At 43.9% G+C, this 21,142-nt stretch overlaps 1 protein-coding gene across 1 annotated transcript in view; it reads left to right on the top strand.

The window, feature by feature from the left end:
- LRRC1 (leucine rich repeat containing 1) overlaps positions 1-20,706 on the top strand; it is a 169,653-nt gene extending 148,947 nt beyond the window's left edge. The window contains exons 11-14 of the mRNA XM_038750569.1: positions 1,713-1,828; positions 14,063-14,235; positions 14,898-15,034; positions 19,876-20,706. Coding sequence (XP_038606497.1) covers positions 1,713-1,828; positions 14,063-14,235; positions 14,898-15,034; positions 19,876-20,034 — 585 coding nt within the window. The 3' untranslated portion in view covers positions 20,035-20,706. The remainder of the gene's footprint in view (positions 1-1,712; positions 1,829-14,062; positions 14,236-14,897; positions 15,035-19,875) is intronic.
- Positions 20,707-21,142: the final 436 nt, after the last annotated feature.

Genomic DNA, 21,142 nt, shown 5'->3' with positions numbered 1-21,142 from the left:
AGTGCTGTAGGGCTAGGGAGGGGGATGTATGAAAGGAACAAGTTGGGCAACTCGGAAGGGAGTGGAAGAAAAGGTAAAGAAGGCTTACTCAGGGAAGGCCTCTAGAAGGAGATGTGCCTTCAATGAGGCTTTGAAGTGGGGTAGGGTAACTGTCGGATGGGAAGAGAGAGGGCATCCCAGGCCAGAGGCAGCATGTGGGCAAGAGGTCAGCAGTGAGCTAGACGAGATATAGGTACAGTGAGTAGACTGGCATAAGAAGATTGAAGTGTGCGGTTTTGGATGTAGTAGGAGAGAAGCGAATCAAGGTAGGAGGGGGCAAGGTGATTGAGTGCTTTAAAGCCAATGGTAAGGAGTTTCTGTTTGATGTGGAGGTGTATGGGCAACCACTGGAGGTTCTTCAGGAGTAGGGATACATGGCCTGAATGTTTTTGTAGAAAAGTGATCTGTGCAGCAGAGTGAAGTGTGGATTGGAGTGGGGAGAGACAGGAGGCAGGGAGGTCAGCAAGGTGGCTGACACAGTAATCAAGACAGGATAGGATAAGTGCTTGGATTAACGCGGTAGCAGTTTGGATGGAGAGGAAAGGACAGATTCTAGCCATGTGGTGAAGGTTGAACCAACAGGATTTAGTGCTGGTTTGAATATATGGTTTGAATGAGAGGAGTCAAGGATAATATCTAGGTTATGGACTTGTGAGACAGGAAGGATGGTGGTGCTGTCCACAGTAATGGGAAAGTCAGGGGAAGGACTGGGTTTTGGCGGAAAGATAAGGAATTCTGTTCTATAAATGTTGTAAGAGGTGATGGTGGAACATCCAAGTAGAGGTATCTTGAAGGCAGGAGAAAATGCAAGACTGCAGAGAGGGAGAGAGATCAGGGCTGGAGATGTAGATTTGGGAGTCATGCGTATAGAGGTGGTAGTTGAAGCTATGTGAGCAAATGAGTTCTCCAAGGGAGCGGGTGTAGATGGAGAATAGAAGGGGACCTAGAACTGAACCTTAAGGGACTCCCACAGTTAGGGGGTGGGAGGCAGAGGAGGAGTCCATTAAAGGGACTGAGATTGAGTGGCCACAGAGATAGGAGGGAACCAGGAGAGGACAGTGTCAGTGAATCTGAGGTTGGATAATGTTTACAAGAGGGGGTAGTTGATAGTCTCGAAGGCATCTCAGAGGTCGAGGAGGATTAGTAGAGGTTGTTGGATTTGACAAGGAGATCATTTGTGACCTTTGAGAGGGCAGTTTCTGTGGAGTGAAGTGGGCAGAAGCCAGATTGGAAGGGGGCCAAGGAGAGAATCAGAGGAGAGGAACTTTAGAGAGTGGGTTTAGACAACTTGCTCAAGAAGTTTGGGGAGGAATGGTAAGAGGGAGATGGGGCCATAACTGGAGGGAGCCGTGTTTGAAAGTGGAGGGGAAGAAGCCATTGGCGAGTGAACAGTTGAAGATGGTGGTTAGGGAGAGGAAGGGGAGGAGGGCAACTGTTTTGCTAAGGTGTGAAGGGATGTGGTCGGATGTGCAGGCAGCTTGGGTGAGTTTAGTCTTTATTCCAAAACTAATACTATGGTCGGAAATTTTACTTTTTGTTAATGACTGGTTTCCAGGGAATCTGGGAACTCTGTTCTGCTTTTGTTCATGTTCTACCTGGATTATCTACCTTATATTCGGAGGTTCTCCTAGAATGAAAATGTGGAAAACAAGCTCTTCTCTTTCCCAATGCAGATTGGAGGGTGTTGCAGCCTCACAGTTTTCTGTGTGCGGGACAACAAACTAACTCGGATACCCACAGAGGTGTCCCAAGCAACAGAACTTCATGTCCTGGATGTAGCTGGTAACAGGTAAGTAGATTCTTGGTTGTCTTTCCCAGCCACTTACGTGCTTTAAAATCCCTAGTCTTCCGGTGCCTCTATCTACCAGCTACACCCTTGTCTTTTTTCCATCTAAAGAGATTCATTCATTCAATCATATTTATTGAGCGCTTACTGTGTGCAGAGCAGTGTACTAAACACTTGGGAACTACAAGTTGGAGATGGAGTACAAGAGGGCCAAATGGCACATCTCTTCCAAAAGGCCTTCCCTGATTAAGTCCTCTTTTCCTTTTCTTTAACTCCGTTGTGCATCATCCCGACCTTCTCCCTTTATTTATCCCCCCTCCCAGCCCCACAGCACTTATGTACCTATCTGTAATTTATTTATATTATTGTCTGTCTCCTCCTAGACTGCAAACTTGTTGTGGGCAGGGAGTATGTCTATTATATTGTTATATTGTACTCTCCCGAGAGTTTAGTACAATACTCTGCACATAGTAAGTGCTCAATAAATTCAGTTGACTAACTGACGGACAAGTTCTCCTGGATCCCATGGGGAAGCTTTATGTATTGGGAAGGAGGGGATTCCTATTCATTCATTCAATCGTATTTATTGAGCGCTTACTGTGTGCAGTAAGTACAGTAAGTACACTATGCAGTAAGTACAGTAAGTACACTGTGTACACTGTACTAAGCGCTTGGGAAGTACAGGTTGGCAACATCTAGAGACAGTCCCTTCCCAACATTAAGTTAGTAGTGGTGGAGTGTTACCTTTGTGGATTGGGAACATGTGTTTTAATAATAATGACATTTGCTAAGCACTTACTATGTGCAAAGCACTGTTCTAAGTGCTGGCACTTTCCCAAGTGCTTATCGCATTGCACTTATTGTATACTCAGTAAATAACATTACTTTTGCCACTACTACTATTGCCACTATTTTGCTAATTTCTAGGCAGCAGAGTTGAATAAGGCCAATCAGGAAAAAAATCTCCTTGTGGAGGAGAGTGAGATATATTCTGCAGCAGTGAAGGCCTGTTATGAAACTGTTTAACTTACAAAACAGTTTAGTAGTTTTGAACCATTTAATTGGTGAAAACAGACAAAACCAAGCAGGGTGACCAAATTCATATGTGATGCTTTTTGCTCCAAAAGTGGTGATTCACTCAATGCCTGGAACTACTCTAAATTCATTTTTAAATATTGGCTACCTCCTTTCTTCCACAATACAATAAAGTTGCACTGATTGCAGCAGGCAGGTACTTCTTCAGTGTGACCAATTTAGAATCGATATTGTCATGAATTCAAATTTATTTCAAATAAATATGGAAGGAAATTTTAAGTCAGACATTTTCTACATCTACAATTAGAAATAAATATATTGAACAAAAATTTTGAAAGCAATGAAAACCATCCAGATCTTCCAATTTCATTTTATTTTAAAGTAGATAAGGTTGGCAAGTTATATTGTTATATTGTACTCTCCCAAGCACTTACATGGTGCTTCTCCCCCTTCTAGACTGTGAGCCCACTGTTGGGTAGGGACCATCTCTATATGTTGCCAACTTGTACTTCCCAAGCGCTTAGTACAGTGCTCTGCACACAGTAAGCGCTCAATAAATACGATTGAGTGAATGAATGATGTGGATAGACCATGGTCCTGGGAGTCAGAAGGACCTGAATTTTAATCCTGGCTCTGCCACTTCTCTGCAGTGTGATTTTGGGCAAGTCACTTGACTTCTCTTGGCCTGTTACCTCATCTGTAAAATGGGGATTGACATTGTGAGCCCCATGTGGGACAGCGACTGTGTCCAACTCCATTTGCTTGATTCACTCCAGTGCTCAGTACAGTGTCTGGCGTATAGTAAGCACTTAGCAAATGCCATAATCGTTATTATTATTGTTATTACTAATACAATGCTGTTCACATAGTAAGTGCTCAATAAATGTGATTGACTGACTGAACCAAACTTCAGATACACATCTCTCCTTCCTCTTTCTTTCTGAGGAGGGAGATACCCCTTACCCTGCCCAAGTTAGAATTAAAAAAAAATCAATTCCCTAAATGACTGGCTATCGATAGCCCTCGCTGTACTGTTCACTTAAGAGGCGTTTTGTGGCTACTGACATCTGATTTTTGAAAAGGTCACTTGTAATAAAAATAAGTATTTCAGAAGCACTGACAGAATGGAGGGAGGAAAGACTTTTGTAATCTCTTTTAACCATTTGTTTTCATTTGCTAATTAACTCTATTGTAGGACCCCCAAAATTCCTCTTTAGAAATCTGGGCTTATTTATCTTTGGAGCAAGCCTTTAGTGATGTTCAGAGATTTTTAGCAGGTGAATTGGGGTTCACTTTTGCTGTCTCAGGATTGATTTACTTTTTACCATGTAATAAAGAATGAAATCTAGTGTTGGGAAAAGCCCAGTTGAGGTGCATAGTTACTTCTCTGTCTAGTTATTCACTCTGTCAGTTGTGAGCCCCCAGTGTAGGTATTGTTAACCAAATTTTTAGCCAATCCAAATATTGAATTCTATCTAATTTTTTGCATTACTATAGAAACAAATGAAAGAGACTGAGAAGGAGTGGTTAGAGGGAGAGGAGGAGAACCAGGAAAGGACAGTGTCAGTAAAGGTAAAGTTGGATAATATTTCCAGGAGAAGTGGATGGTCCACAATGTCATCCGAGAGGTAGAGGAGAATTAGGGTTGAGTAGAGGCCGTTGGATTTGTCAAGGAGCAGATCGTTGGTGACTTTTGAGAAGGCAGATTCCGTGAAGGGGGAGGAGATTGGAGAGGGTCAAGGAGAGATTTAAAGGAGAGAAAGCAAAGACAGTGTGTGTAGACAACTCAGTCCAGGAGTTTGTAGAGGAACGGTAGGAGGGAGATAAGGAACTAACTGGATGGAGCCGTGGAGTTAGTGGAGGTTTTTGGGGGGATGAGGATAAATGAGCATGTTTGAAAACAGTGGTGAAGTCGTCATTGGAGAGTGAGTGGTTAAAGATGGTGGTCAGGAAAGAGTCAAATGTGAAGGGATGGGGTCAGAGATGGAGGTGAAGAGAGTAGATTCTGAGAGCACGCGAGAGATCTCGAGATGCTGGGAAAGATGGAAGAATTGAAGAGGGTGCAGGAGGAGGGAGGGATTAGAGAGGAGCAGGGGATTTTGGGGGGGGTGATCACACCTAATTGTTTTAATTTTATTAATAAAGTACATAGGTCATTAAAAAGAGATGGGGAAAGCGGAGGTGTTGGTGCAGGAGGAAAACATCTGAAACAGCTGATATAGGCAATGTGTTGGAGAGTTAGGATGGAGAAGTGTGGTCAGGTGGTGGAGAGGGCAGAAAAAGAGGAGGAAAGGATGAATTGAATTGGATGAGGTCAGCTAGTAGTAATAGTAATACCAAAGGTAATAGTATTTATTATAAGCACTTTATGCAGAGCACTAAACAAAGTTCTGGGAAAGAATATGCACTAAGAATTCAACGTGGTCTCTGTCTCTCGGGGTCTCACAGTCTAAAAATATTTGATGTGATAGTGAACAATATGCTCCTTATAAAGGTTTTAGAGCATCCCTCCACAAAAGTTAGATAGCGACTGTATTATGGGAGAAGAGCTTTGAGTTCAGAAATTGGCCCTTCGTATAGCTAGTATCAAGAGGCCTTGTGCGTTTTGAAGTAATTCAAGTAATAAGTGAGCGTGAAACAGTGTCGTGACTGGCAAAGGTAGCCTTCGTAATCCCTAAGCCTTTCTAACAGAAGTGTAAAGAAAATGTGAGTTTATCAGCCTCTCTGTTGACTTCACCCTTCCTGTTTCCACTTGTTACTTTGGCAGTGCCAGCTTGGTTCTTGGCCTCTTAAGCCAGAGATCAAAAGGTGCTGGACAAATTTGCTGGGCTAAGAAGCTTTCTGTCCCTGGGTGCGGTGAGGGAATGAGGGGGGTTAACTACCGAGGAGCTGGGCTGCTTCATGGACTAGGGATTCTCAACTTTTCTCAGAAACATCCCAACAGTCTCAGGACTTCCCCTGATATTCAGTTAAATGATGATTATTCAGTCAATCAATCATATTTATCGAGAGCTTACTGTCCACAGAGCACTGTACTAAGTGCTTGGGAGAGTACAGTATAACAGAGTTGGTAGACACATCCCCTGCCCACAAGGGCCTTAAATTCCCTTTTTACTCTATTCCCCACCCTCCCTCCAATCTGCTCTTTCACGCTGACATCCATCCTATCTGTCCCCTCACTGCCACACATACCATCAATCCCAAAGGCTGATATCCATATGAGTTCTAATCCCAGATCCGCCACTTGTCTGCTTTGTGACCTTGGGCAAGTAACTTCACTTCTCTGGGCCTCAGTGACCTCATCTGTAAAATGGGGGTTGAGACTGTGAGCCCTACATGGAACAGGGACTGTGTCCAACTCTATTTGCTTGTATCCACCCCTGTGCTTAGTACAGTGCCTGGCACATAGTAAGTGCTTAACAAATACCATAATTATTATTATTATTATATCCTCTCTAAGTATCTGCTGTTTGCACAGCACTGCACAAATCCCTTGGGAGAGTACAAGATTGTAGGCCAACATAGTCCCAGACTTCCTGGAACCCATCAAGGAAGATGAACACTAAAATAATTCACAGATGAGGGAAAGAAGGAAGCTGGACCTGTAGAAGAGTAAGAAAATTGCCACAAGTGGTTGTGGATATGTAAATGCAGCTTTAGTATAAATTGCTGGACTAAAGAGCTGGGAGACTGGAGGACCTGGAGTCTAATCCCGACTCTGGCACCTGTCGGCTGTGTGACCTTGGGCAAGTCACTTCACTTCTCAGAGCCTCAGTTACCTCATCTGTAAAATGGGGATTAAGACTGTGAGCCCTGTGGAGGACCGAGATTGTGTCCAACCCGATTACTTTGTATCTATCCCAGCACTCAGAACAGTGCCTGGCACATAGTAAGTGCTTAACAAATACCATTTAAAAAAAGTGGTAATTGAGGAATAAAAGAGTGGGACAGGAGAAATCAATCCGGGAAGACTTCCTGAAGGAGATGTCATTTCAGAAGGGATTTGGAGATAAAGAAAACTTTAATCCGGCAGGTATCGAAGGAAGAGCAAGTTCTAGATGGGAAGAAAGATGTGAGCAGTGTCAGAGGAGGGAGAGAATGAGAGTGAAGTATATTTGAGTAGGCTATAGTGGGAGTATTGGTGAGTGTAAACTGGTGTAATGGGAAAAGAGAGTGGACAAGGAGGCAGGAGATAGCTGATTGAGGTGGAAAGCGCATCCTCCACCAGACCATAAGCTCTTTGAGGACAGGAATCATAGTCTACAACTCGGTTATAGTGTACTGTCCCATGTGTTTAGTGCAGTGCTCTGCACTCAGTAAGCCCTCAATAAATACCTTTGATGATTGAGAGCTTTTGGATTATTCCTCACGGGGTTAAAATCTAGTTACAATTGGGTTCTAATCCAGAGGAATTTAGCCACCACTGAGTTACCTCACAGGGAGCTATTTTGCCTACTTTGTAGCTGGTATTAGGGAGGGGTGGCAGATTGAGACAGAGCACTGTGTGTCTGGTTTTTTTCCCCAGCTGGATGAGTCAGCAGGAGAGCCAAGATTAAAATGAAGAGCTGCTGTGGCGAGACTACTAGTGAACACTGCTTCTCTTTTTCTCCTTACCTCCAAGAGATTGCTTGTATCCATCAGAGCATCCTGGCCAAGCGTATGTGCACTGCTTTGCTTGCTCAACCTGGCTGCTTCCAAGCTGGTACTCTTGACTCTCTGCAAGAGTCCTGATACCTCAGACCAGTCTTTAGAGTAGAGCTGTGGAGTCAAATATCCCCCCCCCCCAAAAAAAAAAAAAAAAACCAGTGGGTGCTCACATGTCTAGATGGGCAGAAATCAAAATGCTGTTTAGCCAAATGCCAGTTCACCAGCACCTGGGAACAGCCACAGAAGTTTCAAGGAAGCAGATTCAGGATAATCGTAAGGAAATGTTTCCTCAGCCACTGAAGAGCCACAATAAGAAATGTGTTACCAAAGGAAGGAATAAGGCAGAAAATATTGACTCCTAAATTATTGGACAAAAAGAACTAAGGCTTAATGGGAAAAGGTGGGATTTTGTTATGTGCTTGTTGTGTGCAGAGGACTGTAGAGAAGCAGCTGTGGCGTAGTGGAAAGATCATGGGCTTTGGAGTCAGAGGTCATGGGTTCGAATCCCAGCCCTGCCATTTGTCAGCTGTGTGACTTTGGGCAAGTCAATTAACTTCTCTGGGCCTCAGTTCCCTCATCTGTAAAATGGGGACTAAGACTGTGAGCCCCATGTGGGACAACCTGCTAACCTTGTATCTTCCCCAGCGCTTAGAACAGTGCTTTGCACATAGTAAGCACTTAACAAATACCATCATCATTATTATTATTAAGTGCTTGGGAGAGTACAATACAATAGAGTTTGAAGACATGTTCCCTGCCTGCAACGAGTTTACAGCCTAAAGGGGGGAGACAGGCATTAATATAAATAAATAAGAGATATGTATATAAATGCTGTGGGGCTGAGGGTGGGGTGAATACCAGTGCTCAAATTTGTTGTAATAATAATTGTGGTGTTTGTTAAGCATCTAATACATGCCGGGCACTATACTAAGTGCCGGGGTGATTACAAGCAAGTCGGGTTGGACGTAGTCCCTGTCCCACGTGGGGCTCACAGTCTCAATCCCCATTTTACAGATGAGATAACTGAGGCCCAGAAAAGTGAAGCGACTTGCCCAAGGGCACACAGCAAAGTGGCAGAGCCAAGATTAGAACCCGTGATCTTCTGACTCCCGGGCCTGTGCTCCATCCACCACACTACAGATCCAAATGCATAGATGATGCAAAAGGGAGAGGGAGTCGGGGGAAATAGGGCTTAATGGGGGAAGGCCTCTTGGTGGCCTCTCTAACCATGAGGAATACTGCCATCACATTGCTCTTTCAAGGGTCCTTTGAAAGCCTAGGGGAAAGAGTCACAGTCACTTCACTTTTCTGGGCTTCAGTTACCTCATCTGTACAGTGGGGAATTCAATACTTGTTTTCCCTCCTGATTAGACTGTGAGCCCCAAGTAGAACAGGGACTGTGTCCAATCTTATTATCATGTATCTGTACCAGTTCTTGGTACAATAGTAAGCTTTTAACAAATACCATTAAAAAACAACAACACGGAGTATATTGTTTAAGGATTTAGATTCAATTAGAAACCATCTCGCATCAGAATGAGAAAATCTCCAGGTAGATCAGTATCCACTCTTAGAAACTAGATCTTACTGGTCATAGAAGGTTCAAGTAGCTCCACTAGATAAGGAGGGTAACTTATTTTAGTGTTTCTTTCCCTCCCCTCGCTAGATTGCAAGCTGCTTGAGAGCACAGATCATGTCTGCTTATTCTGTTGCTCTCTTCCAAACACTTAGTAATAATAATTGTGGTATTTAAGCGCTCACTCTGTGCGAGGCACTGTACTAAACTCTGGAGTGGATAAAAGAAATGGTGTTGGACACAGTCACTGTCCTAAATGGGGCTCCCTGTCTTAATCCCCAGTTTACAGATGAGGTAACTGAGGTAAAGAAAAATTAAGTGACTTGCCCAAAGTCACACAGCCAACAAGTGGCAGAGCTGGGATTAGAACCCAGGTTTTTATGACTCCAAGGCATGTCTGTGTTCTATCCACTAGACCATGCTGCTCCACTGTACATAGTACAGTTTTCTATTAAGTGGAGGCCTCAAGTTAAGCTGTCGTTCCTCACCATCTGTGTCCTCTAAGATTGGAGATAAGCTGTATTTTTACCTGGGAGATAATTTGTGGAGGCTCCAGAGACTGCCTGTTCTTTTATTATCTCCCACCCTGCATAATGGGGAAAAGGGAGGCAGGATTGATGACACTGAAAATACCTTGTCAGTGATTACTTTGATCATTGCTGGGAATGGCTGACTGTCTGATGAACTGATCAGATGGATTGTTGTTTGACCTTTAGTGATTTCAGGGTGGACAGAGTGCCACAGCACTATTTCTTGGTGTCAGGCTGCTCAAAGTACAGAGTACATGACTCCAACAAGAACTGTTCCCTCCAAAATCGGCAGGGAATTAATGGACACGTGGAAAGTCCATGTCCATCCCTTGGATGCTATTTTCTTATCGGCAATTGTGAATGCCATTTTCTACTTTCTAATTCTCCATCCTGTGGGGGAGTAAGATGTTTCAAGGAGAAGATTAGTTAACCCAGGGAAGACTGGTATTTGGCTGGCCCTTCTTGATTGCTTCCATTGGTTGGAAAATGGGCAGGAGCCTAGAGTGACAAGGGCCATGAGCAATTTTAGCTCCCGCTACTTACTGGTCCTTAATTAACTAACTGAACATAGAGCCTTCCATCTGGGAAAGTAAATATTTGGCTAAGCATTTCTGAACTCTGGTGGCCTAGGTCTTATAATTAGTGCCTGTTGCACAGAAGTGTTCTCAGCTGTTTGCTAGCCAGAGTCCCCACAAAATTAATTTTCCAAAGGAATTCCTTGCAAGACTTCTTATCAGCTTCCCCTGAAGGTTCTGCTGACTTGCAGCTGATTCACTTTGAGTTGTCTTTGGTGACACGTAGCATGGTTTGTCGGGGGATGGATTTTTTTTTCAGTGTAAAGAGAGAAAACAGTACTTACATGGAATATCCCAAGCTCCTGAAAATTAGAAAACTTCTTTTTTCCTACTACCTGTCTAGCACTGTGGAAAACTGTTAATCAATTATATCAATTTATTGAGCATTTACTGTGTGCAGAGCACTATACAAAGTGCTTGGGAGAGTAAGCTTGTGGGCAAGGAATGTTTCTGTTTATTGTTATATTGTACTCTCCCAACTGCTTAGTACAGCATTCTGCACACAATAAGCACTCAAATACGATTGAATGAATGAATACAACATAGCAACAGATTATTGGTAGACGCGTTCCCTGCCCACATTGAGCTTAACATATTTGTTCACTGAATCCTATTGTACCGGAATGAGGAGCTGCAGTTTGAAGGTGGCAGATTCAGGGTAAACTGAAGGGAAAACCCTTTCAACCATAGGATAGTAAGCATATTATGTCTGTTACTGTTGGAAGGGACTGGTTAGGGTTACCCACTGGCCTTATCATCATCATCATCATCAATCGTATTTATTGAGCGCTTACTGTGTGCAGAGCACTGTACTAAGCGCTTGGGAAGTACAAATTGGCAATATATAGAGACAGTCCCTACCCAACAGTGGGCTCACAGTCTAAAAAGGGGAGACAAAACCAAACATAACCAACAAAACCAAACAGTCTAGAAGGGGGAGACAGAGAACGAAACCAAACATATTAACAAAATAAAATAAATAGAATAGATATGTACAAGTAAAATAAATAAATAAATAGAGTAATAAATATGTACAAACATCTATACATATATACGGGTGCTGTGGGGAAGGGAAGGAGGTAAGATGGGGGGAAGGAGAGGGGGATGAGGGAGAGGAAGGAAGGGGCTCAGTCTGGGAAGGCCTCCTGGAGGAGGTGAGCTCTCAGTAGGGCCTTGAAGGGAGGAAGAGAGCGAGCTTGGTCTTCTCCAGGCATTCATTCATTCATTCAATCGTATTTATTGAGCGCTTACTGTGTGCGGAGCACTGTACTAAGCGCTTGGGAAGTACAAGTTGGCAACATATAGAGACGGTCCCTACCCAACAGTGGGCTCACAGTCTAGAAGGGGGAGACAGAGAACAAAACAAAACATATTAACAAAATAAAATAAATAGAATAAATATGTACAAGGCATGTGGCGCCCCCTCCAATCACACAGGGACTTTCTGCTTTGGAGAGAAACCATCAGGCATGATCTCCTTAAAATCTCCCCAGCTCTTCTCCAGTCCCTCTCCCCTTCTACCTCTTCTTCCACTCTCCCATCTTTCCCAACATTGTCTCAAGAGGAGATCTCCCACCTCCTCTGAAAATCTGCCCCTTCCACCTGCACCTCCTACCCTATCCGTTCTCACATAATTCATTCAATCATATTTATTGAGCACCTACTGTGTGCAGAGCACTGTACTAAGTGCTTTAATGGTGGCATTTGTTAAGCACTTAGTATGTGCAAAGCACTGTTCTAAGCTCTGGGGAGGATATATGGTGATCAGGTTGTCCCACGTGGGGCTCACAGTCTTAATCCCCATTTTACAGATGAGGTAGCTGAGGCACAGTGAAGTTAAATGACTTGCCCAGAGTCATACAGCTGACAGTTGACATAGCGGGATTTGAACCCATGACCTCAGAGTCCCAAGCCCGTGCTCTTACCCCCTCCTTTCTTCCTTCTCTGACTGCCATCTTAAGCCACTCATCCCTCAATGGCTTCTTCCTTATAGCTATCAAACATGCTCATGTAGCCCCTAGCCTAAAAAAAACCTCAAAACTTCCCATAATCCCACAGCTCCCTCCAGTTATTTCTCCTTCTCCCTCTACTTGAAACTCCTTGAGTGAGTTGTCTACACCCACTACCTCCACTTCTTCACTTCTGATTCTCTCCTTGACCCCTTCCAATCTGGGTTCTGCCCCCTTTACTCCATCCTCATTCTCAACCTCTCAACTGCTTTTGACAATGGGGACACCCCTTTCCTCTGGAAACATGCAACCTCGGCTTCACCAACACTGTCCTCTCCTGGTTCTCTTATTTCTCTGGCCACTCTTTCTCAATCTCTTTCTATGGCTGCTCTTCTGCCTCCTACCATCTAAGTGTGGGTGTCTTTCAAGGCTCAGTTGTGAGTCCCCTTCCATTTTGCATCTACACCCACTCCTTGGAGAACTAATTCACTCTCATGGCTTCAACTACCATTTCAACATGGATGACTCCCAAATCGACATCTCCCAGCACTAACCTCTCTCCCTCTCTGCAGTTTCCTATTTCCTCCTGCCTTCAGGACATCTCTACTTGGATGTCCCACCCATATCTCACACTTAATATGTTCAAACCAAAACTCCTCAACTTCCCACCCAAACACCATCCTCCCCCTTACTGTCCCATATAGACATCACCACCATCCTCCCTGTCTTAACTCATCTCTCTTTCATTTCACATATTCAATCTGTCACCAAATCCTATTCTACTTTCACAACACTTGTAAAATCCACTCTTTTCTGATCTCTCTGCCTCCTGTCTCTACCCACTCCAGTCCTACTTCATTCTGCTGCTGAGATCATTGTCTAAAAAAAAAAAAATTCATTCCATGTTTCCCTACACCTCAAGAATCTTCAGTGGTTGCTCATCTACCTCCAATTGAAACAGAAACTTCTACCACTGGCTTTAAAACATTGTCACCTTGCCCTCTCTTACCTTACTTCACTGATCTAATACAGCCCAGCATGCTCACTTTGCTCCTCTAACACGAACCTACTCACTGTACCTCAGTCTCATCTCTCTTGCCACGACCCCTTGTCCTCCCTCCCTCCCTCTGGCCTGGAGCTCCCTCCTTCTTAACTAAAAGACTATCACTACTCCAAGAAGGCTTCTGTAAGTCCTCATTTTCCCTACCCCCTCTCCCTTCTTTGTCCCTCTTGCACTGGAATTTGTACCTTTAAGAACTTGATATTTACCCTATTCTCAGCACTTATGTACATATCAGTAATTGATTTTCCCCTTCCTGATTTTAAGTTCCTTGTGGACAGGGAACATGTCTACCAGTTCTGTTGTATTGTACTTTGCTCTCTGCACACAATAAGCACTCAGTAAATAATCATTGATTTATTGGGAGAAAACTAAGAATATGATCTTTTATGGGGAAAAAAAATGGAAAATTGGTAACAGAACTCCTGAAACTGCATAGCTAGCTCCTCATGGTCATACTCCAACAAAAGTTAGCAGATGAACAGTAAAAATGTGAGCAGAGTAGAAGGTTGGAGGGGAAGCACAAGATCTGGTCACTCATGATTAAAGAATCCACCCAGTGGAATAGAGATTTTGACTATAGTGTAGAATTTGTATCAATCCCATGTGTGGTGGGTTAATCTCAGTGCATATTAGTAGAATCATGTAAGGAAGAGAGATGGTAAACCTTTCCATGGAGCCAGTACAGTGGAGTAAAGTGGTTTTATGGGTCTAAATTTTGCAGTTGGTCAGGGAATACATTGAATAATCGACAGCTCCCATTTCCCTGGGTGCAGGGTACCCCAAGCAACTGAGTTTTGTCTTTTCTGAAAGTCATTTAAAGTATGAACAAGAAGCCTATAACTTCTTTTTTTTTTTAAATTAGGTTGCAACACCTGCCCTTATCAATGACTAACTTGAAGTTGAAAGCTTTGTGGTTGTCTGACAACCAATCTCAGCCTTTGCTTACGTTCCAGACAGATACTGACTATGCAACGGGAGAAAAGATCTTAACATGTGTTTTACTTCCTCAGCGGCCTTCTGAACCTAGCTGCCAAGGTGAATATCATTTGGGAGTCATTCGTTTGTGATTGCAGTCATGGTCAGAACCTTGGGGAAGAAGACATTAGACCACATTGGCTGGATCAATTGGACTGAAGCTTTCTGGTCACCCAGAAAGCAGAAATATTTAAATATGACTCAGTAAACATTTTGGCATTGGTACCATCTTTTCACTTTTAGTGTGGGGTGAAAAGGAGACAGGGATTTTAGTGTGGGGGGTGGGACATGGAGATTGAGAGAGGGCAGTCTTCGAAGAACACACAGGCCAGAAAGATGCCATTTGGGTCTTTTCACCACAGATTGGAAACTTCTCAAACTTAGTTAGAACCTGGGATGAGCCAGACTAGGCCAGCTCAAAAGGGATTTGCCCCCATGGAGTTGGCACCTGTGCAATTTGGGCTTTATTGTGATGGTGAGAGGAAGGGGGATTAAACCCACTGAAAAATTTTGCTACAGACTTTTGGTTCAGTCAGCTTTGTCCTGGTCAAGAGTTCACAGGTAGTCTGGTGCCAGTAGTTCAAGTAACCTATTTTCTTTATTCTGGATGTTTTCCTTAACTCTTTGGAATGTGTAGGTATTTGGGGACATTAATAGACGGGTACCATGTGTTGTTGCTAAGGTGGAAAAGTTTCATACTTTCTGTTTTACTGTGACAACAGAAAATCTTCCCCGCTGTGGAGCCTTTGAGAGCCTAGTAAATGAAATGTCGGATGAAACCTGGAATGAGCGAGCAGTGAACAGAGTCAGCGCCATCCGATTCTTAGAAGATGAGAAAGATGAAGAGGAAAACGAAACGGTACATTACTCAAGCAGGAAGAGATTTAATAAAAATAATAGTGATATTTAAGCCTTTCTATGTGCCAAGCAGAATACTAAACTCTGGGGTAGATACAAATAAGCAGGTTGGAAACAGTCCCTGGCCCACATGGGGCTCACAGTCTAAGTAGGAGAGAGAACCAGTCTTGAAACCCCATTTTACTGATAAGGTAACTGAGGCCCAGAGATGGTACCTAAGTGACCCAAGGTCACTCAGCAGTCACATGGCCGAGCCAGGATTAGAACCCAGGTCCTCTGGCTCCTAGACCTGTAGTCTTTCCACTAGACCTCACTGCTTCCACCTTAGACCTCGATGTTCATTCATTCATTCGATCGTATTTATTGAGCACTTCCTGTGTGCAGAGCACTGTACCAAGTGCTTGGAAAGTACAATTCAGCAATAAAGAGAGACAATCTCCACCCTCACCGGGCTTACGGTTTAGAAGTGGGGAGGTAGACATCAAAACAACTAATCATTCACCAAGGAACCTGCTTCAGAGTGTTAATTAAGCACCTATAAGGGACTTATCAGTACTTGAAAAGTAATAACTTCTAAAATAGTAATAATGTTGCCTCTCCAAGATTTCTGTAACATGTAACTGAAAACTGTAGGCGGAATAGTAGTTGGTTCCAGTGTTTGGTTCAACTTTTTTAATTCCTAGAAGACCAGCGTAACTACACTAAAGGCTCTCCTTTTTTTTTTTTACCAGTCTTCAGCTAATAATCCCAGTAATAATTATGGCATTTAAGCCCTCACTGTATGCCAAGCACTGTATTAAGTGCAGGGGTAGATACAAAATAAACAGATCTGACATTGTCCCTGTTCCACATAGGGCTCACAACATAAAGGGGAGGGGGAAGAGGTGCTTTATCCCCATTTTGCAAATGAGGGAAGCTGAAGCACAGAAGTTACCCAAGTTCACATCGCAGGCAAGTGGCACAGCTGGCATTGGAACACAGGTCCTCTGACTCCCAGGCCCAAATTCTTTCTACAAGGCCATCCTAACAATGGACGCTATGAGAAGCAGTGTGGCTTAGTGGAAAGAGCACAGACTTGGGAGTCAGATGACCAGGGTTCTAATCCCTGCTCTGCTACTTGTTTGCTGTGTTCCCTTGGGCAAGCCACTTAACTTCTTTGTGCCGCAGTTACCTCATCTTGTAAAGTAGGGATTAAGACTGTGAGCCCCCCCCCCCCCACCCCCCATGGGACAACCTGACAACCTTGTTTCTACCCCAGCAGTTAGAACAGTACCTGGCACATAATAAGCACTTAACAAATACCATAATTATTATTACTCTGCAAAGCCGGTAACTCCGGCTAAATACTATGCAGCACTTCTCTCTAGAAGCAGAAAGTGGGGAGGTGGGACTTTGACTTTTAGAAGCATAGAACAGGGAAGAGTCTTTTCATTTCTTACAGCTAGATAAGCCCTCTATTGTAATTGGTCCACTTTTTTAGCCACATTGAATTGGCTCCCATTTCATCAGACTGGGTGTTTCAGTCTGCAATTCTATTTTTCCAGGCTTTCCCCTTTGTCACTCCCTTGGCCATTTATCTTGCCCATGGCTGCAGCATCCATGATGGGATGGAGATGGCCTGTTCTCTGGTTATCAGATAGATACCTTCAGTCACTGAACTGATGTAGCCACCAGCTGTCCCAAATGAGTAAGCTTCAGCCTTTGAAGGCAGTTGTCTTTTAGAGTGCTTTTTGTTTCTTACTTTAACTCCATGTTAGCGTGGCTCAGTGGAAAGAGCACGGGCTTTGGAGTCAGAGGTCGTGGGTTCCTAAACCTAGGTGGGTTCCCCACCTAAAGCTCAACATGTCGAAGACTGAGCTCCTTATCTTCCCTCCCAAACCTTGTCCTCTCCCTGACTTTCCCATCTCTGTTGACGGCACTACCATCCTTCCCGTCTCACAAGCCCGCAACCTTGGTGTCATCCTCGACTCCGCTCTCTCATTCACCCCTCACATCCAAGCCGTCACCAAAACCTGCCGGTCTCAGCTCCGCAACATTGCCAAGATCCGCCCTTTCCTCTCCATCCAAACTGCTACCCTGCTCATTCAAGCTCTCATCCTATCCCATCTTGACTACTGCACCAGCCTTCTCTCTGATCTCCCATCCTCGTGTCTCTCTCCACTTCAATCCATACTTCATGCTGCTGCCCGGATTATCTTTGTCCAGAAACGCTCTGGGCATATTACTCCCCTCCTCAAAAATCTCCAGTGGCTACCAATCAATCTGCACATCAGGCAGAAACTCCTCACCCTGGGCTTCAAGGCTCTCCATCACCTCGCCCCCTCCTACCTCACCTCCCTTCTCTCCTTCTACTGCCCAGCCCGCAACCTCCGCTCCTCCACCGCTAATCTCCTCACTGTACCTCGTTCTCGCCTGTCCCGCCGTCGACCCCCGGCCCACGTCCTCCCCTGGGCCTGGAATGCCCTCCCTCTGCCCCTCCGCCAAGCTAGCTCTCTTCCTCCCTTCAAGGCCCTGCTGAGAGCTCACCTCCTCCAGGAGGCCTTCCCAGACTGAGCCCCTTCCTTCCTCTCCCCCTCGTCCCCCTCTCCATCCCCCCATCTTACCTCCTTCCCTTCCCCACAGCACCTGTATATATGTATATATGGTTGTACATATTTATTACTCTATTTATTTATTTATTTTACTTGTACATTTCTATCCTATTTATTTTATTTTGTTGGTATGTTTGGTTCTGTTCTCTGTCTCCCCCTTTTAGACTGTGAGCCCACTGTTGGGTAGGGACTGTCTCTATGTGCTGCCAATTTGTACTTCCCAAGCGCTTAGTACAGTGCTCTGCACATAGTAAGCGCTCAATAAATACGATTGATTGATTGATTGATTGATTGGTTCAAATCCTGGCTCTGCCAGTTGTCAGCTGTGTGACTTTGGGCAAGTCACTTAACTTCTCTGTGCCTCAGTTACCTCATCTGTAAAAGGGGGATGAAGACTGTGAGCCCCCTGTGGGACAACCTGATCACCTTGTAACCTCCCAGCGCTTAGAACAGTGCTTTGCACATAGTAAGCGCTTAATAAATGCCATTATTATTATTATTAATGGAGTTTTTCATAAGTGGGCCCTGCAGCTCTCTACAGAAAACAGTTTTAAAGTTGCAGGGGAGTTATCATTTCAGCAGGCACACAGCAAGAGGAACCAGTGCACTGCCTGGTTGTATTGATTGGTTGAGCAAAATGAGGGAGGAAATCCTTTGATTTTTTTTCCACGTAGCTTACGATTGACTTCATGAATTGCCACTGAATCTGATTATTGAATGACACAGGAGGCCAAGAAATTGACATTCTGGAGCCAAATGTTGGACAAATAAGGATAACATCCCATAGCTGGCGTATTGTGGGAATGCTCTGAAATCAACAAGTTCCTGGCACTGTATTAACTGTGCAGGGTGGGCGTATGATATAATCAGCTTCTGTTGTTCTATAAGCTACATTACTTATTGTTAGTCCCACCTGACCAGGCTTCTCTCTCCCTCCATGCCCTCTAGATATTCCTGTATTACTCTGTTGCTATTAGAGAAGCAGCATGGCTTAGTGGAAAGAGCACAGGCTAGGGAGTCAGAGGTCATGGGTTCTAATCCCGACTCCGCCACTTGTCAGCTGTATGACTTTGGGCAAGTCACATAACTTCACTGAGCCTCAGTTACCTCAACTGTAAAATGGGGATTAAGACTGTGAGCCCCACATGGGACAACCTGATTACCTTGTATCTACCCCAGCGCTTAGAACATAGTGCTGTTCTATGTTCATAGTTGGCACATAGTGCTTAACAAGTACCAACATTATTATTAAATATGATATAAAATGTTTTCTTAAAATCCCTTTTCCCAGCCCCATTCTCCAGTGCTGAAGGTAACTGAAACCTTGATAGAATAAGAGCAATAACCCCATCAGAATAGAAGAAAAGAGGCTTTCTGGTGATTCCAGGCCAGGGGATTTTATTTTTACAAACCATTTTCTATTACCAGTTTTTTTATATATATTTTAAAACTTGACATACGCAAGTTGTGCTGGCATCTCAGGGTGAGTTTTGTGGCCCCTTTTGGAGAATTAACACTTGCTGGCAGATTGCATCAATGGATTCTAATTAGTTGCTCTTGATATATGGCCCAGACAGGCACTTAACCTGGTAATGCATTTTCCCACAGGACAAGGGAGAAATTTGAAGCAAGAAAAGAAATGAAGCCCAGTTCTATACCTTGCCTCCTCTCTTCACTTTCCACTCTCTACCCCTACTTTACACAAACACTATGGGATCAAGAAGAATTCCAAATGCACTGCTAAACTTAGAGCTCCAAGATTAATAATATTCAGGCTTCCCCTCTCCACACCCTCTGTTCTTGGTTTGTGTTTGGCCACTGTATTCTCAGGAAATGAGAAAAATCTCTTTATCTTTCCTCTTCCACACTAAATGGATATTGCCCTTCTGCCCTATCAGGGCAGCCTGTTGCGGTTCTTACATTATTTGACTCCAGTGGGAAAGCTCTTCTACAACCAGCTATAACCCTTCCATCTTTCATACAGGTAGTTGGAACAGTAGTAGCAGAATTTGTTTTTTAAAGCAAATTCATTCTTTCATTGTTGTATTTATAGAACGCTTTGTCTGTGCAGAACACTGTACTGAGCACTTGAGTGAGTACAGTACACAATAAATAGACATATTCCCTGCTCACAACTTGTTCCTCGTTGAGATTGCAGCTGTGATTTAAAAACTGGAACCAGAGAGAGGTACGGGTGCCCAAAATGAATGGTCCAAACCTTCCCCCAACTAACTCTCCTGTTCTTTTGTAGAGAACACTTCTCAGACGAGCCACACCACACCCAGGCGAGCTAAAGAACATGAAGAAGACGGTGGAAAACCTGCGGAACGACATGAATGCTGCTAAAGGACTGGACTCCAACAAAAACGAGGTCAATAATGCCGTTGACAGAGTGACCACTTCTGTGTAGACTCACCTCCGGGCTTTACCTCCTGTGTCTCTCCCTGCTGTTGAAGTGTTCCTGTCGTATCCTGGGGACCCTAATCCAGTTCTTTGTTGTAACCAGAACCCGATCTGTCATCTCCTTTGTACCCCACGTCGTCGGAAGGTGCCACTCCCACGAAGGAAGTGCCTTACTGTAACCGGTTACTGAACCAATAAGCGCCACATATTATAACCTTATGGATTTTAGTTGTTTTTAATAAGTAGGATACACTACTGTATACATTTGACTTTTCTTTGGGGGGTCTTACGTGGGGGAAAATATCTTTCCCTCCTCCACTCCTAAGGTGCTGGGGTGTTTTAGACCCAGTTCGCTGTGGACCTACTGTCAAGAGATCTAGTTTTATGTGAAAAATTGAGACTTTTTTAAACCTTTTTTGGCAGCTCAGATGGTGTAAATTTTTAAATTTTGTATAGGCTTTTCATAACAGAATAATGTACTTTCTTTTTTTTTAAACCTTGAAAACGGTACATATTTTAGTATTTGTGGAAGAGCCCACTTCCCAGCTAGTCCTAAAGTATTCATTGTATCTGTATCACCTTCCTGTGCCTTAATGTGTCCTGTTGTACATCAAGCTGGTCTTAAAGATCAACCGCCGAGCAGTGAGATGAGTTTGGAAATGCAATTTGTTTTTAGCTATGTTGGTCTAATTATTCGTCAGTCTGTTCTTAACCAAAAAGAAGAAAGCCTCTAAGGCCAGAAGACTTGCACTTCGTGGATCCCATCAGTTCATTCGACTTGTATGTGTGAGCTAAAACTCAGTTACTGAAGGGCTCCCGTCTCTTTTGACCAAGTGCCCTCGCTCTCCTTTTCCATGAAGAGTATCTCCCTTTCATGGCAGTGGTGTTTTGCTCTCCTGCCAAAGGTGTGAGCCCATTTGTAAAAAATAAAATGGAACCAATTCATTCAGTCATATAGAGGCTGGCTTATGGGGGAAAATTGATTTTATGCTTTACTGATGACTTTGTCCTGTGGAAGAAAACTTTGAAAGTTTTGTATCAAGATGGAAAACTAAAGAAAAGCCACCTCTTCCACGGTTCAGACCTTTTTCTCATGACCAGTACCATCAGGTGTG

The sequence above is a fragment of the Tachyglossus aculeatus genome, chromosome 1 (assembly GCF_015852505.1).
Source record: "Tachyglossus aculeatus isolate mTacAcu1 chromosome 1, mTacAcu1.pri, whole genome shotgun sequence".
Lineage (NCBI taxonomy): Eukaryota > Metazoa > Chordata > Mammalia > Monotremata > Tachyglossidae > Tachyglossus > Tachyglossus aculeatus.
This window is presented reverse-complemented; position numbering and strand designations above follow the sequence as displayed.